The sequence below is a fragment of the Dasypus novemcinctus genome, chromosome X, assembly GCF_030445035.2.
Source record: "Dasypus novemcinctus isolate mDasNov1 chromosome X, mDasNov1.1.hap2, whole genome shotgun sequence".
In the NCBI taxonomy this organism is placed as follows: domain Eukaryota; kingdom Metazoa; phylum Chordata; class Mammalia; order Cingulata; family Dasypodidae; genus Dasypus; species Dasypus novemcinctus.
The window spans coordinates 21299778-21318052 of record NC_080704.1 but is presented as its reverse complement, the minus strand read 5'-3'; the positions used below and the strand labels follow the sequence as shown (position 1 = coordinate 21318052).

Below are 18275 nucleotides of genomic sequence, written 5' to 3'. Positions count from 1 at the left end.
GAGAACAAGGCCAGAGCTGGGCTCTGCAGCCTGATAGGCTTGGAATACTGGAGAGCAGGGTTCCTCAACCTGGGCACTGTTGACATTTGGGGCTAGATAATTCTTGGTTGGGGGAGAGGGGGATAGGGCTATCTTGTACACTGTGGGATGTTTAGCAGCATCCCTGGCCTCTACCCACTAGATGCCAGTAGCACCTTCCCCACAGACGGGACAACCCAAAATGTCTCCAGGCACTGCCAAATGTCCTCTGGGGCAGACCTGCCCTGCTTGAGATCACACCCCTTAGAGACGGGGGCTCCCTTGGTCCCTAACCAGGGAGCATTTCTTTTTGATCTTAGGCTCTGGAGACAAGCTAACCCATAGATCAAGACCAAACAAGATCCAATTAAGTTCTCCTCCTGAGAAGGAAAACACTGGTGGTGGTGAAGTAAAAGTAGAAAAAACAACGCTGCAGAGTTTCTTTTCTAAAGTCCTCATTCAATCTTTTTACCCTTTAGGAAGTCCAGGGTAGACAATAAAACATGGATGTCATAAATTCCCCTTCCTAAAGAAAATCTAGACTTTTGTGACTTTAAATCAAGTCCTTCTTATCACAGATGGCAATCTCTGTAAGGTCAATAATTCACCAACCATGGGGGAAAACAACAGTTAAAAGCTAAAAGAGGGCCCATTACATCTGAGGGAAAACCATTCCCCTGTGAGCAGGAAGAGAATTGCATGCTAGAAATTCAGATTGCAGTTTACTTACAGCTTACTGAGGATCAATGGAAAGTCAGAATGGAAACAGGCTGAGAAGAGGATAAAAGAGCTATCTCAAAAACACTAGTTGAAAACATTGTAGATATTTTCTGGCTCAAATCTGGGAATGTACGAAAAGTAGGTATTGACTTGTCATCAGTTAGGTTTACTTTGCTCTAGGAAGAAGGCAATTATTCTAGCCCTTCTTTAAAGAACCATCACTAATATAAATGTTCTTCAAACATCTGAGATCCCAGTGTTAACAAGGATGAAAACACAGGAAACCTGCCCCTAGGTGACAATGAACCTCAGGTGCCATGTCATGGCAACACAACCAGGCAGTTCCTAAGCACACAGCACAGTGAGAAGTCTTTCAAGAGAAAAAAATATGCAGTTTCTGGTGGGAATGCAAGTCATTAATATCCAGGCAAAAAGTGCTGAGGGTCTACCTCACTTGTACAGCAGAACAGCTGCCTGGGAAAAGTCAGAATTCAACACTACCCAAATGGTACTGAACTGATGAAAGAAACAAGATATAAAAAGAACTAAAGATCATGCAAAACTATTAATTTTGAAACAAAATGTCTCAATGATAGTACCCAATTGAGTTTCATAGGAGTGCCCATTATACTTATTAAAATTAAATAAAAAGCACCTTAAAATGACTTCTATATATAATTGATACACATCATTATAGTATTTATAATTAAAAAATGCAATACACACAATTTAAGCTTCCAAGAAACTAAGACCTTTTTCTTTAGAATCTTCATAATCATCAGAACTATGATTCTCAAAATCTTAGAGGAGGGGGAACTTGAAATAGCAATAGTAACTCAGCACATTTCAATTACAGCTGACTTGATTCAGGGACTGATACTCTCGGAATTCTGGGACAAGTATTCATATTGACAGACTACCTCTTTGAAGGGTGGGAGGGACCTTTATAAATATTATTGCTAAGGGACTACTTCCAAAAATCTAATATATTGTTAGATGATGGTGTTGAGGTGATTTCTGTCAAGGCTGGCCCAGCAACACACGGGTATAATACCAGTTAGTCGAAGGCCTTGGTGACACTTGGGAATAACTTAGGAGTTGAAAGAGATCAAATGTGGGAAAGATAAGGTCTGTTCGGACAATATATATCTTGCCAACAAAGGTGTGTCTATATATATATGTGCATGGTAACAGTCCCAGGAAGAAAAGATGGACATAGCAATTTTTTCTACATCTGGAATTGCTTCAGGAGCCTTTTAAATAAATTGGAAACAGCAATAACCAAACAAGCATTAAAAATATAAATGCCATACATGTATTTCACATCCCACCAGCCAAGGGTCTCTTATGCAGTGGACAGTATTCAGAAGCTTAGAAATGGTTTGCATGACCTGCAGACAGGGGCCTCTTTTAACCTCACAACCGGAACGCTCACAGGCAAATCTTTGGTCTACACTCTACACTACTGCTAAGTGGGAGCACATTCTCTCTACAAAGACCCATGAGTAACACCTTGATCCATTTTCCCCCTCATGTGCAACTAACATCCCTGGACACAATCAGGAGCTAACTGTGCGAGGACTGAAACGAGGACTGCAGTAGTTCTCCCTAGCCTATCCAACTTTTTTCTCCTGCAGGTTTGAAACTAGATGCTGCATTTCATCTGCTACCAAGGATCATGTCTAGAGGGCTACTGCTGGGGCCTGCAAGTTAAGCAAGGTTCATACTGTTACAGTCCCATGCAGCCACAAATCAACTCCCTTTAGTAGAAGTATAATACTTACTTCATATCACAAATGTATAAAAATATGGCAGATAGTGTCATAGCGAGTTTCTTTAAATGAATATATTTATAAAACAGACATTTACCATATATATATATTTATATATAGAATAAAATACTCCTGATGCAATATATAAATGTTACTGTTTAGTTTTTATAGAAACTACTGTAGCTGTCCCACTGCTTCACAATGTTCCAAACAGCTCAAAATAACTTTACATTATAACATAAAAGGTATGATTATAACAGTACGATATTAATTAATTATAAATAAATGTTACAAATCCTATCAAATATGGAAGTTTAGAAAACAATTTAAGACATACAGTTCATCTTCTAACCCTTCAAAGATATTATTCTCTTGGATTACAACACACCCCACATTTAGCCTAGGCAGAAAAAAATGTGTGGTAAGGGCCTTGGTTGAGACACAAATTTTTCTATCCCTTATAGCGCCAGGACAACTCCCTGGCTTTCCCAAGGTCAACAGAGATGGCACTAAAGCTGGAATGTGAGGGGGAGAAATTGGCAAGAATTTCTTCTTTCCTGGTGGCATACCCTATCTGCTCTCACACAAGACCTATGCGGACTGGCAATCCCTAAGTAACTCCTGTGGCTCTAAGATCCCTGACTAGCATTGGTGGCCGTGACAAGCCAGACGGCCCCACTCATACAATATTGCACGCACCTTCATAAAGCTGAAAAGACTGGCTTACCATACTGGCCCAGCCTATCCCCCACCCTACCCCATCCCTCTCCCCTCCCAACTGGCTGTCCCCTGCCCCACCCCCACCCCCACCCCCAGCACAAATTACAAGGCTGTTTCTTTTAAATCGTTCAGGTTTGGCATTCGTGATCGATTTGTTCTGTTATAAGGGTGCCCGTTTGGCCCACTCTTGGCACCTAGTTCAGAGTAGGAAGGCCCCTCTGTGGCACTCCTAGTCACAGAGGACACATGCCAACCAGGGTCCATCTGACCTGGCAGCTGGAGGGCTGGCCTGCCCTTTGGTGTGGGCTCCTGCCGGATGTTACTGCTCCCGCTAGAGGCCTGGCTCATGGGGTGAATCCGAATTTCTGAGAAGGAATTTTTGGCTTGTTGAGTTGTTAAGGGCTGAAAGCGGGGATCTGAGGAAGCCGGGTGACTTGAGGCTGAAGAGAGATGTAACAGCTTGCGCAGAGATTTTAATGGCTGGCTCTGAAAGAAAGGAAGAGAATATAGGATTTAATTTCTACTAGATCATAAAGCTGGGAGGAAACAGAACTTAGATCTGAGATGACTGCATGTAGCCAAGAAGGGAAGGCATATGGGATGATTGGCTAAAAAGTTCAACCTTAACTATTCTTTGGAATACCCTTCATTTTTTTCAAAAAAGACAAATTATTTTTCTCTAATGTAAAAATCCCAGAGATAAGAAATCTTGAGCTGCTATGGTGGCTGAGTGAGGATCCAGGCTCTTTCTATGTGGCCACATTACATCCTTCCCATGGTAACCTATGCATCTGCCATCCCATCAATATTCCAACCAGCAGGAAGGAGAAAGAGCAAAAGAAGGGATATTCCTCTCCCATTTGAAAAGACTTCCCCAAAGCTCCACTCAATGCTTCTACTGGCCAGAACTGTCATATAACTATATCTAGTCACAAGAGAAGCTGAACAAGTATAATGTTAATTAAATAGTAATGTACTCAGTTAAAAACTGTATAGCTCTTATTTGTTCTTATTTTCTGAACTTTCCCTTGACACTGTAAAATCTGAGTGTTCCCTTTCTGTATCTTTACTTTTGGGGAAATTTTTATTTATTTTGTCAGGGGGGCAGCGGCAAGGTTCTGGACATTAAAAATGCAAAGCAAAGAGAAATGAGCAAACCCTCTACAGAATCTAAAATAAAATTGTCATAAGAGGACTTCAACTTTTAAAATAGTATCACAGCCTACCCTGCCTGTCTGCAGTGTGGCTACAGCCAAAGGCCCTTTGGGGTGCTGCAGTGTGGAGGGAGACCTGGGCTTGCAGTTGGAAGGCAAGGTCCTGGGGCAGCTCTGCCCTTCACTAGCCAATTATTTCCAAGCAAGTCAAGAGTCTCAGGGAGGCAGACTTGGCCAAGTGGTTAGGGCATCTGCCTACCACATGGGAGGTCCACGGTTCAAACCCCGGGCCTCCTTAACCTGTGTGGAGTTGGCCCATGCACAGTGCTGATGTGCACAAGGAGTGCCCTGTCACGCAGGGGTGTCCCCCGCGTAGGGGAGTCCCACGCACAAGGAGTGCACCTCATAAGGAGAGCTGCCCAGCACGAAAGAAAGTGCAGCCTGCCCAGGAATGGTGCTGTACACACGGAGAGCTGACGCAGCAAGATGATGCAACAAAAAGAAACACAGATTCCCGTGCCACTGACAACAACAGAAGCGGACAAAGAAGAACACGCAGCAAATAGACACAGAGAACAGACAACTGGGGGGGGGGGGTGAAGAGGAGAGAAATAAAATAAATAAATGTTTAAAAAAAGTCTCAGGTTCCTCATTGGTAAAAGGTGGCTCATTCCCCTTCCTCCCATCTTAGGACATGATGGGGGCTACCATCAAAGGAAGCAAGCAAAAGTGTTTTGAAATTCAAGCCCCTCCTCATGTTCTAGGAACACAGCCAATCACTGCTCACTGCTGTTGGACTCTGGCACTCGGGCTGCAGCCCTGGGGCACCTCTGGCTTCCAGTCATCAGAGCACCTTTACACTGAGGGTCATGGTACAAAGGACATGCATTTTAGGGCTATGCAAAGTTTTAATAAAAATGTAAAGATCTCAAGGAATACTACAAGATTTGAAAGAACAGGGCACTAAGATTCAAAACAGATTGCTTGAGAATTGACCCAACTAGAAATCGATTCTGGAGAAGTATCCTCCATCATAATTCCAAAGTATTTCCAAGGTAGCATCATGCCCCGCCCCCTTGGACGTTGTATGCCACATTGTACACTGTAAGTGCTCAAATGTTTTTTTTGTGTTTTTTTTTATAATTGTATGATAGCACAATGAGGCTCTTGGTGAATTTATAGCCCTGTTCACATGTAGCTACCAAATAATTACAATAATCTGGATGCAGCTGGATATATAAAGTTTATAAAGTTACCTGAAAAGAACTTCTTGGCAAAAGAGGTACCAGAGATTGAACCCAGGACCTTGTAGATTGTAGATAGGAGGCAGGCACTCAACCACAGAGGTACATCCACTCCCAAGCCTGCTTTTTTAATGGGGTGTGGAAAAGCACAGACTAGAATATCAGGCCCCCACTCAGAGGCTCAGAGCCATGTGCTTTTAGTTGGGATACACATCCAGGAAACTTGCATATCTGGTTCTCTAAAAGCTGCTCTCCCTTTCCCGGTCTATATTATGTTAGAAGCAGAAAATGTAAATGACTGGGGAGACAGAATGGCAACTTGGGGATCTCCTGTCAGCGGCTCTAAGTAAGAGTTGACAGTTAAAGAGAGTAGATAGAAAACCTATAAAAAGAAGACTTCCTCCTTCAAATTACAGAAATCTGTGGTGATTTGTAAGCACAAGTAACCCTCAAAATGTCAGAAATCACGGTACAGAGGAAAAACTGATCTATAAAATATTGAATAGGATCAAAACCAAGTTGGATTATGTTACTATGCTCATAATGGGATATCAAAAAGATCCAATATTAAAACATTTCTAGGGAAGCAGATGTGGCTCAAGTGATTGGGCTCCCATCTACTATATAGGAGGTCCAGGGTTCGATTCCCAGGGCCTCCTGGAGAAGGCAAGCTGGCCTGCACAGTGTGCTGGCCCACATAGGAGTCAGCTGGCCTGTGTGGGGAGCTGGTGCAGCAAGATGATGCAATAAAAACAGACACAGAGGAGAGACAATAAGAGACACAGCAGACCAGGTTGCTGAGGTGGCACAAGAGATTGAGCACCTCTCTCCCACTCTTGAAGGTCCCAGGATTGGTTCCTGGTGCTGCCTAGAGAGAAGACAAGCAGACATAGAAGAACACACAGCATATGGACACAGAGAGCAGACAGCGAGGACAAAAACAATGGGGTGTGTGTTTGTGTAAATAAATATTTTTAAAGAAACATTTCTAATCCATACAGTTGTTTAAAGGAGAGAAACCTCAGTTATCTGAGAAGTTTACTGATTTGGTTTCTGCTTATTCCTCCATTAACAGCAGAGTAAATGCGATTATGCAATACTTGCCTAATACACAGTTCCTAATGCAACTGTTTGCCCATTACCCATTTGAAATAGTATGGATTTCAGAAGTTTCAAAGCCCAATTCATAAGTTACCACCTTTAATGAAACCTCAATCATTTCCTCTCATCCTCCCCTAAATTTTAAGGCATGTCTCCCTTTTTACCATGAATTATGGTTATTTACAGATCTTCTCTTTCTTCTGGGCCATACAGTGTCTATGGGCTGTGACCATGTCTTATTTATCTCACTTCAATCCACCTCCACCCACCTCCACACTGAGGGGATGGCTAATGGAGGCTCACTCTTTTCCAGTAGGACATGGGTCACTGAAGGATTTCACCTGACTCCCAAGATGTATCTAGCTGTTGATGAGGTTATCTTCTGGGGAGGAGCCTCTCAGCCTTGTAATATTGCTGTAATTTTTTCAACCCTGCCTTTCCCTCATGAGGCAGTCATTACAGAGTGGAGAGTCTAAGGGTAATGCATGGTCCACTCACTTGTGTCTGTAGATCTGAGATCTTCTCAGGACGCCACTCCTTTGGTCTACTGCTTGGGGTGCCAGCAGAGTGAATGGCTTTCTGTAATGTCAGAAGATCTGGGCCATCAGAATTGGGAACCTAGAGAAGAATAGGGACAAGGTTTCACTAATACATACCAATAAGCCTAAATAAAATATGCAACCACACCCAAGAGGAGAACAAAACCAAAAAGCAAATCAAATCAAACCAAAATAACCAAAACAAAAAACCAACAAACCCCAATAAAAAAAGAAACCAAACTCTCCCAGTATTCACAATGCAAAAGTGATGCTAGTTAAATTCTGCTGCCCTCTTAATAATTTTCCCTGCATTAGGAAAAATTGGCAGATGTCATGCAGCTTTGTTAAAACCTTAACCCTTATAGCATTCCCATGCTGTTAGTTTTAGTCGCTGTAAAAGAGAGCAGTTAAATTGGGCTGTACCAGAACTTGCTGTCGTATCCTCATTTCATTTTGCAGTTAGGTTATGAACCAGTTCAATAAAAGAAAATTTTGTCCTGGTGGGAAAATGATCCAAACACTGTACTGTGGTGATGCCAAAGGAGTCTAGAAGGCTTTTAAGGATAGCAAAGTGGGAAAGTATGGTTTGAATCATATTCCCAAAATTCTGCCCAGTAAATCTGGGTCTAGCATTATGCACCAGGAAATGGCTGGAAATTTGTGCCACAAATCCCAGATGAATGCAATTTGTCTTTTCACCAATTTGGGTGAACACAGGAGAGTAATATAAATGCCAAGCAAAAGCCCTGGCTTTAAACTAAGTGACCAGCCAAAGCTAGAGCCAGGCAAGGAAAGAGCAAATTATCAACTAATAGAAGCTGGTGTTTTTAATGGAGCCTGTTAGCTCACTCAATTTGGTCAATTCAACTTGGTTTCAAAGAAACAAACTGCAAACCAAGTGTTAACAAACTTTCTAAGCCAAATGAAGAAAAAATTGTTAACTGCAAATGTTAAATCTAATTCTTTACAGGAAGTAAGAGATTTTATGAATGCTGTCTGCCAACAACTGGCTGAAGAGACAATACAAACTAGCCTTTCACTAGTTTGTTCAACAGCCTTTATGCACCATCCTCTTTTAATTCTGAAAATCCAGAATGGCAAAGAATTATATCTACATGAATTTATGGAACTGGCTCAGGTACTTAACTAGCATAAAGAGAATATGACCCCATGAAAATAAAAGACATGCTGTTGTCATCAGTAAAACAAGTTTACTGGAGCAGATTTCAGGGCTACCATACATAAAAATGGGTACCATGGGTGGAGTGACTACAGGAAGCTTTTTCAAAGAAGAACTATGCTTTAAATGATTCTTTGAATTAAAAAGAGGAAAGAGGGATTTCTTGATGCTTGGATTCTCCCCGTTGGTGGAATCTGTCTGCAATATAAGATACAAATAAACTAAATGCAAAAAAAAAGGTACTCTTATTGAAACTACCAGCCCTTGGAAGTCCTCAAATGGTTAATTATTAACAGTCACTGACTCACTCAGTGCTGTGCCACCTAGAGAGGTTCTGTGTCATTTCTCACCTGGATGTGAAGATGACAATAATGTAAATTCAAGACTGGCACAAACTTCTAAGCATATAAAGAATGTGTGACTGTGATGACTATAGTAGGAATATCTAGAGCCCTACAGACATCTACTTATATTAAACTTACAAAATATCTAAGGATTTAGTACTTTATTATCAGAAACAGGATTCTTTTAGAGAACTGTGTTTAAAGAGCTACTGAAGAACTTCTATCTTTTTTCTAATTGCTAGAGGACTTCGACTTAAAAATCTAGCAAGTGATTTGCCTATCAAGGAAAAAAAACACTTTTTTTTTTTTTTAACCATTATGAACTTGGTCAATTCTTGAGACAGAAAACCTCACTTGGAAGAGGAATGTCACTGTTGCAGGATACTAATGTTGAGTAAGAAGTCTTACTCTACACTGTTAGATATATTTACCCAATGGAAAATATCTGACATGATTCAGAATACTGGTTTTCAAAGTGAAGAACCTACAAGTTTAATCTTTCAATTGCAGCCTCATTAACAGTTGACATACTAAGTAGGATACGATCACAAAGTTGGAAAAGTCACCCTTGCTTATTTAACTCTCTGGATATGTAACTAAAGCCAGATTTCCCAAAGCAGCTTTCAGATTTGCTTGAGTCAAATTAGGTGCCTTAACAAGACAAATTATTTTTTGGCATCACTTTTCCCTGTTTTGGTCCCAATTGTCAGAGAACTAAAATGTACATGAAGGTATTCAGATCATCTTTTATGAGTATAAGTATGAAGAAATTACAGTAAAATATTCCATAAATTTTCCTGTTCCAATGACAGGAAACTAAGGAGAGGGTTTAACTTTCATTGTCAAAGAGGCCAGAAGAGAGGGCCTAGGAACAAGTGGCCAGGGACGCTCCATAGTGCTGGGCAAAAGACATGGACTGAGCCTGAGCTTCATATTCAGGAGAATCCAGTTCTATTCTCCCAAGTGATTGTGTGACTTTGGGCAGGTCACAACTTGTCTGGGCTCAGTTCTTACATCAGTGAAATAAAAAGCATAAACTGGATTTAAGATGTACCTCAGCTTTAAATTTTCATGCTTCTCTATATGCACTGGGACTCAGAATTTAACTTCTTAATCTTAGGCAAAGGCCACAATGCCTTAAGTCTTCCAAAGCTCTTTTTCTTAGTTTCCTTTTGTAGAATTCTATAAAATGGGGGTGGGGGGGGGGGGGTGGGGATTATGTGTAAATGTTCATTTAAAGACAGAGTTAACCCAATGCCAGGCTTAGAAGTCTGAGGTCTGGTAGGCTAATCCTAAGTGCTCTTTGGAATCTTAGACACTAAGGCAATCAAATTTTTAATTTTTTTCTTTTCATTCAAAAATGCAGAAGCACAAATGGCTTTTGGTTTGACAGGCATATGGCACTGTGGCACATGCAGAGATACTCTGTAGTTAACTTACTTATGAAAAATGAAACTTATAAAAACCTAAACAGTAAATTCAAGTGGATGATGTTAGAGGATAGTAATTTTCATATTTACCCTAATCTACAGTATCTAAACAACTAAAATTTGAACCAGATCTTGAATAATAAAGTCAATCAACTTGTATATACTCTACTCATGCCACATTGAGCCAGGTACTTCAGGATTAATATTGCTCTAAAGCAGACACCAAAAGCTAAATCTAAACATAAAATCATCATCAATTCCTTAATCCTTTCTACTTTCTGTCACTTAATCACCCAGTAATGGCTGTAGACCTATCTGCAGTTAAGAACAAAACAAAAACCTTGAATTAAAAATAACAGTGGTCAGAAGGAGGTGGCCTAAGTTTAATGTTCATAATAGCATGGAGCCGAGGGCAGCCAATAGAAAAATGTATTCTAAAGAAAGTGATAAAAGTTTTACTAGCACTTTAAATATTTTAATCTCCTTGAGGTTAAAGCAGGTCTTCTGTTTATCCAGTCTAAATAACAGATGTAATATCTGACTGATTGGCATTTTGATTTGACATTCTGCTTTCAGTGAGCTGCAGTTAGAGATATAGGCAGTTTCTTATTTGTTTAATGAAATTTTCAGGAATATTATGCACCCATTAATATGAAAATAACAAAAGCTTGTGTATTTACATATATATTGTCTCTCTGTCTCGCTCTATATATAGATACAGATAAATATAGATATACTGTTAAAAGCCAGAATAAAAGAATTGTAGTAGGAATATTATTTAAAATAAACAAACAAACAAAAAAATCCCACCTTCTTTCCACAAACCTATACACAGGCTAAAAAGCTAGAAGGAAATATATCAAAATCCTAATAACTGGCTGTAGTCAGGTGGTAAGATCAATTCTTTTTCCCAACTTTTCTGAAATGAACTCATTTATTTTATAATACAATAAATAATTTCATTCCTAGAACATTTGTGTGACAGAAAGTCATACTTTGTGTGTTACTATGTACTTTGTTACTATCATCTAACTCATCTTTACTTAATATGGAGCTATAATCCTAGAACTTTCATAATGGAAAGGGCCTCAGAAACACCGAGTTCAATCTACTGATGTTAGAGATGAAATCAATGAAGTCATTCCAACAGGCCATTTTGATGATGCCTTTTTCCTCTTCAAATAAATGAGAATAAATCAGGTATGTAGTAAAATTAGAATCACTGCCATTTAAAACCACTAACTTAACCTCATCTAAACTTAAAGGAATCACAAATCAAAGAGGGTTACAGGCCTCATTTGGGTGAAGAAGTATGTTTTCTCAGATCACTAACCAACAGAATTTTTGCTGGGTGGTCAGTCAAGTGATAGGCATGGTGCCATGGAGCCAGCCCTTTGTTGAGGCATAGGGGTTCCAGAAGATAAGACACATTCCATCTCGCAATTCAATCACAAGACAAACAAGTTTCTTAGAAAAGAAAGCCCTGAAATGTCATATACTCTCTCTTCTCTGTGACTACGCAATCCAGAAATAATACTTGTCAGCATGAGAATTCTGTAACAAGCCAGGGAGCAAAATACACAATGGTTATTTATGAATTTTGAGATTCAAATGTAAACAAAAACCACTTTTTAACTTTCTGCATATCTCTAAACCCTCAGAGAAATAAATCCTGCAGATTGACAGTTTTTGCATGACTGTACATCCACATGGATGAGAAGTCTATTCAGAGAGGGTTGAAGTGTTCTGTCTTTGAAATTAAATTTCTCCTATTCTTGGAGATTGTGTGTTGAATCTAGAAAAACCTCTGAGAGGAGACAGTTGTACAGAATTTCAGAAAGAGATGTATACTGTATATAGATGTTAAGTCTCAAAAAGAAAATAATTTTCACTGCTGTACACAAAGTGTAAAATAGCCACAGAATAATGCAGAATCATATGCCATTTTATATATAGAAATTGGCAATCTACTTACTGTTTGAGATTTCTTCTTTTTCTTTTTCATGGACCTGAAAAACCCTTGCTTTTCCTTTTCCTTGAGTTGCTCAGAATGACTAATATTTTCAGGACTTTTCCTAAATGGGAAGACATTTTTATCATATTGATCTTTTAATCATTCTCTTATCATATGACACACTGAATACTGAAAATGCATGACACTTGGTTCAAATATCCATGAAGAATCAAGCCCAGGAGTAACGATGCTCTAGAAAATCATGGGAGAAACTAAATACAGCTGGCAGTGGTTAATGATTATCTTTTGGTATAGGTTTCCTACAAGTAGCAATTTGAGCATCATTATCAGTGATCTGTAACTGTGCTACAGGACCATTTCCATGCTGTTGGAAACCTCAGAATTATAGATTTTGAAAAATACATGGCATAAAGGATGCCTTTTCTGTAAGCCTTCCAAAGGGAAATAACAGGAACATTTAATACTTTTATTACCAGCCCAGGAAGTTTATTAGTGACTTGCCAAGTTCTTGAACATTAAAAAATCAATGCTGCCGCTATAGAAACATTATAAATAAAAGTAAAAACTCTTGAAACTGGAAATTGTCTTTATAAAAATCTTATAGCACTAAAAACTAAATTAAAAAAAAGTTAAAAGAAGTAGACAGAATGCTTTAAAAAGCTAACTGAAAATACTGAAGTTAAGATTATCATCACTGATGCCACCAGGTATTTTTATAAAAACAGAAGACATTAAAAGATAGGAAGCAGGACACATTGGCTCCAATAAGTTGGTTACTTTTATGCTAAAAAAGGACCATATTATTTAATTTAATTTATGTCTTTTAAAAAGCAACTCAACTAGTGTTATTCTAGAAAAAGTTACGTTCCACGGGTTTTATTTAGGAATATCTATGAATGTGGAAAGTCATTTTCTTGAATGACTGGATTCCTTCTGTTAGTTATTCCCTAAAATAGTGGCAGGAATGTTAAAGGTGAAAGAACTAGTTATATTTGTGTTTTAGAATACCAAACAGTGATGAAGTTACTATTAGAACATCTAAGAAATTATGAGCAAAACATCATCCTACCTACGCGGGATTAAATCTGAGTGAAGGGAGAAAATAGCTATATATATATGATTATAGATCCACATGATAGAAAATACCATGGAGCTTTTAAAAATAAATAATATCTTCAAAGATTACATTAATATGGAGGAAAACTCAAACTTCAATAATAGGTAAAAAAAAAAAAAAAGGCAGGATTCAAAACTTTCTACAAGGACATCATCAATATGGCAACATAAGTCATCCCCTGGAAAAGTCTCCTCTAAGAATCAATGAATGAAAGAACAAATCCCACTTGATTAGAACTCTGGAGGATGATAAAGAACACCACAAATGCTGAATAGAAGAAAAAAAAGAATCTCCAAGATCAGGTAGGAAATTTCTGCTCCTGGTCCTGCCAGTCTGGACCCTTTCCCTAACTCCATCCTGAGCAGCTTTGGGAGTTGCACAGAGGCAGCATGGCTCAGGTTCCTCCTGCCACAGATGCAGACTATAGAGCAACCCACAGGAGTGAGTTAGAATCTCACACATATCCAGGCATAGAGACCTAAATCCACAGGGACCCAGAGCGAAACTCAAGCCGCTGAGTGCGTGCTGGGTGAAGCATACAAAATGGCTCCTGGGGGGAAAACCAGAAAGACTGAGGAAGAACTGCTGGGGAGAGTTGAGCATACATAATCCAGTTTCTGTTGGCTGGATCACACCTAAGTGCAAAACGGACTCTTCTGGATTGACCCACCTTCCAGGAATGACCCCATCTGGGTCTCCAGGGTGGGATACCCTAACAGGGAAGAAAGCAGAGGCAGAAAAGCATCAGAAGAAGGAGACCGTCCATCTACAGAGAAGATTCCTAAGTAGAGCACTCCATGCCCCAGAGGTAGGTGCCCATTCTCCACTGGCGGCACAAGCCAACTCAGGAGCTATTCCATGGCTGGAATTGGAAGCTCCACTTCCCAAAAACAGGGGAGGAAGAAACGTTTGGGAACCAACTTCAGCTACTGATTAGTAAAACCGGCAGGCTAAAGTTTAATCCTAAGAACAGCTGAAGTTTGAACCTGTCCAAGTCAGAAAGAGGCTGGTAGCCACAATTTTAACTCTGTCCCTGGCACAAGGGGAAGCAGTGGACTGAAAATCATAGTGCTGGTAGGGACTGGCTTCTTTCCATCCAGATCAGAATGCAGCTCTAACATAAGCCCCAACCCCACCTTTGGCAGGGAGGGAGCTGGGGGGACCTGCACCAGTCTCTCCGGGAGAATACAGACCATGCTATGGAGGCCAGAGATCATCCAACGCTGGCAGCTCAATCTGTTCCAGGAGCTATTCTGTGGTTGGAATTGGAAGCTCCATTTCCCAAAAATGGGAGGAACAGATGGTTGGCTACCGATTTCAGCTACTGATTAGTAAATTCAGCTGGCTAAAGTCTAACCCTAAGAACAGCTAAAGTTTGAACCTGTCCAAGTCAGACACAGGCCGGTAGCTGCCATTCTGACTCCGCCCCAAGCAAAAGGGAAGCCTGGCTGACTGAAAATCACAGTGACAGTAGGGACTGGCTTCTTTCACCCAGATCAGCCTGCAGCCCTAGCCTAGGCTTCAACCTCACTTCTAGCGGAGAGGAAGCTGGCAAGCCCTGCACCAGCCTCTATAGGTAACTGCAGGTACATTTCGCAGGCACAGACTGAAGAGTAGGAAGTCTGCCAGGGCAACTGTGGTTATTTTGGACCTGCAAAGCATAGATTGCTGCCCACACCTGCAGCTCTATCCCCGTCCTAGGCAGGGGAGAAAGGACCTTGAAGCATCATCAGTCTCTCTTGGCAATTACAGACTAGGCCTGCATGACTTAGATTATTACACACAGCTGCGGCTTTCTCTCTACCCCTGGCAAAGGAGAAAGTTGGGAGAAGCTTCATTGGTCCCTGGGGAAATGAGGGCAGCTTAAGCCTCCACAGCTTACAACACCAACTACATCCTTGGCTCCCTCTATACAACCAACAAGGGGGAAAGGGCAAGAAGGCCCTAAATTAAAGAGAGAAACCGCACCCAGAATAAATACATCTAGTAAGCCAGATGCCAAGACACCAACAAAAAACTGCAATGTGCACCAAGAAACAGGAAGCTATAGCCCAGTTAAAGGAAGAAGATAAGCCTCCAGATGACAGCAAGATTATCTTTTAAAAATGAGGGTGAGTTTAGCATATGTACAGATAAATAGAAACTGAGAGAGTTTGTACTTAAGAGGCTGGCTTTGCAGGAAATACTAAAGGGTGTGCTACAGCCTGAAAAGAAAAAACAGGAGAGAGAGGCTTGGAAAAGAGTCTAGAAATGAAGATTATATCAGTAAAAGTAACTAAAAGTCTCAAAAGAGTGGTGAAAATAAAATATGACAGATAAAACCCAAATATTTAGGAATAAACTTAACCAATGATGTAAAGCACATGTATTCAGAAAACTAGAAATCATTGTTAAAAGAAATAGAAAAAACCTAAATAATTGGAAGAACATTCCATGCTCACGGATTGGAAGAATAAATATCATTAAGATGTCAATTCTATTCAAAGTGATATATAGATTCAGTGCAATCCTGATAAAAATTCCATCAGCTACAGTGGTAAAAATAGCAGGGTACTGGCATAAAGACAGACACCTAGACCAATGGAACCAAACTGATGGTTCAGATACAGACCCTCACAACTAGAGTCAAGAGAGTTTTGACTAGCCTGTCAAACCCACCCAGCTTGGGAAGAACAGTCCATTCAACAAATGGTGGAGGAGGCAAGATGGCGGCTGAGTGAACTTCCTGGTTACTAGCTCCTGGAGGGAATCGGCTGGGAGGCGTCGGAGACTCCTTGGGACCGGGCTGTTTCGGGATTTTTCCTGGTCCCAAGGTGTTTAGACATCGATTTGGAGGGAAGGTAACAGAGAGGATCCATCTGTGAAATATACACGGAGATCCCAGCTACGTGTGGAGGATTCCCTCCTTGGGTAGGCAGAGCCGAGGAAGCTAGCACCGCGCCGAGCCCCGGCGGGTGGCGGCCAGGGTAGCCTAGCTGGGCCGTGGTGGGCGGCGGGCGGGAGAGCCAAGCCGCGCTGCGCCGCAGCGGGCGGCGGGCAAGGGAGCCGAGCCCAGCCTAGGTGGGCCGCGGTGGGCGGCGGGCGGGAGAGCCGAGCCGCGCTGTGCTGCGGCGGGCGGCGGGCAAGGGAGCCGAGCCCAGCCGAGCTGCGGCGGGCGGGAGAGCCGAGCCGCGCTGTGCCGCAGCGGGCGGCGGGCAAGGGAGCCGAGCCCAGCCGAGCTGCGGTGGGCGGCGGGCGGCAGGCGGGAGAGCCGAGATGCGCTGTGCCGCGGCGGGCGGCGGGCAAGGGAGCCGAGCCCAGCCGAGCCTAGCCGCGCCGCGGCGGGCGGCGGGCGGGGAAGCCGAGCCGGGCCGAGCCCAGCTGAGCCGCGGAGGGCGAGGGGGCCGAGCCCAGCTGAGCTCAGTCGAGCCCGGCCGCGCTGCAGAGGGCGGCGAGCGGGAGAGCCGAGTCGCGCTGCGCCGCAGAGGGTGGCGGGCAGGGAAGCCGAGCCCAGCCGGGCCCGGCCAAGCCCAGCCGAGCCGCGGCGGGCGAGGGAGCCGAGCCCAGACGAGCTCGGCCGAGCCCAGCCGCGCCGCGCCGGGCGGGAGAGCCGAGCCACGCTGCGTCGCGGCGGGCGGCGGGTGGGAAAGCCGAGTCCAGCCGAGCCCAGCCGAGCCGCGGCGGGCGGGGGACCCCAGCCCAGCCGAGCCTAGCCAAGCCCAGGCAAGCCCAGCCGAGCCGCGGAGGGCAGGGGACCGGAGCCCAGCCGAGCCCGGCCGAGCCCAGCCGAGCCTGGCGGCGGGGTTTCTGTTCTTTGTTTTTTGTTGTTTTTTTATTTTTATTTTTTATTTTATTTTATTTTTGTTGTTGTTTTTTTTTAATCCTCTCTTTCCTGTCCCCAATATTCTTCTTATACTATTTTATCTTAACAATACAATAGGTCCTATAGGAAATACCTCACATTTGCTGGGTTTCCTCACCCTCCACTGCCTCATTTTTCTGTGAATAGATTTAGCCTATCTACACTATCCCCTTTCCCCTACAACTTGATATCCTCCACCATCTGCTATCTCTCCTATATTCCATCTCCCTTTCTTTGATCCGCAAAGTATCTAACTCTTAATTTCTAATACCTTTGTTTAGTTTTCCATCTGGTATTCGTCCCTGAAACTATTACCTTTCTTTTCTCTTTCCCTCTCTCACGAAAACAATAGCCTCTTAGTACGTACCACATTCCTCCCATATTCAGTCGTCTACCTCATTATAGGTACTTTCCTACTACTATAACTCTACACAATTTACATGATCTAACCTCCATCCTCCCAGAACTCATATTGTTGCTTTGTTAACATATATCACCAATACTACTTCACACTTTTTCCTCCCTTACACAATTGCCTTTCCCCAGCACTAATACTTTCCTTTAAAGTGAGCTTAACTAGCAATAAGAAATGGGAATAAGAAGAACAAAGTGACAAAGAGAAGATATAACACTTACGCAAAAACAACAGCTAATTAATCTCCAAGACTAGACAAAGAAGCTAAGGAACTGATTAAACCCGTCAAGAAAAAATGTTGACAAGACAGCAACAAAAATCTACAAACCAAACCAGTAATCAGGAAAACATGGCTGAATCCAATCAGGAAGGGGGGCAGGACTTCGCACAAGCAATGAAAGATCTCAGATCATTTATCACCGACAAATTTGATGAAGTAATGAAAGAGGTTAACAGCATGAAGACAACACTTGGAGGGGAAATTGCAGACATGCGCAAAAAAATAACAGATATGATGGAAATGAACACCACAATTCAAGAAATCAAAAATACACTTGCAGCAAATATCAGCAGACTAGAAGAGGCAGAGCAGAGAATTAGTGATGTGGAAGACAGTGCATTGGAAATCAAACAGATAGTAGAAGTGGTCAATAAAAAGGTAGAAAAAATCCAGATAGGACTTAGGGACCTGAATGATAACGCAAA

The 18275-nt window shown here is 42.0% G+C and overlaps 1 protein-coding gene across 1 annotated transcript in view; it reads right to left on the bottom strand.

The window, feature by feature from the left end:
- Positions 1–18275, bottom strand: part of CDKL5 (cyclin dependent kinase like 5) — a 309028-nt gene that overhangs the window by 20019 nt on the left and 270734 nt on the right. Inside the window, exons 16-18 of the mRNA XM_058291571.2 lie at positions 12198–12297; positions 7228–7347; positions 3500–3716 (exon numbers count right to left, since the gene is read on the bottom strand). Of these exons, the coding sequence (XP_058147554.1) occupies positions 3500–3716; positions 7228–7347; positions 12198–12297 (437 nt within the window). The remainder of the gene's footprint in view (positions 1–3499; positions 3717–7227; positions 7348–12197; positions 12298–18275) is intronic.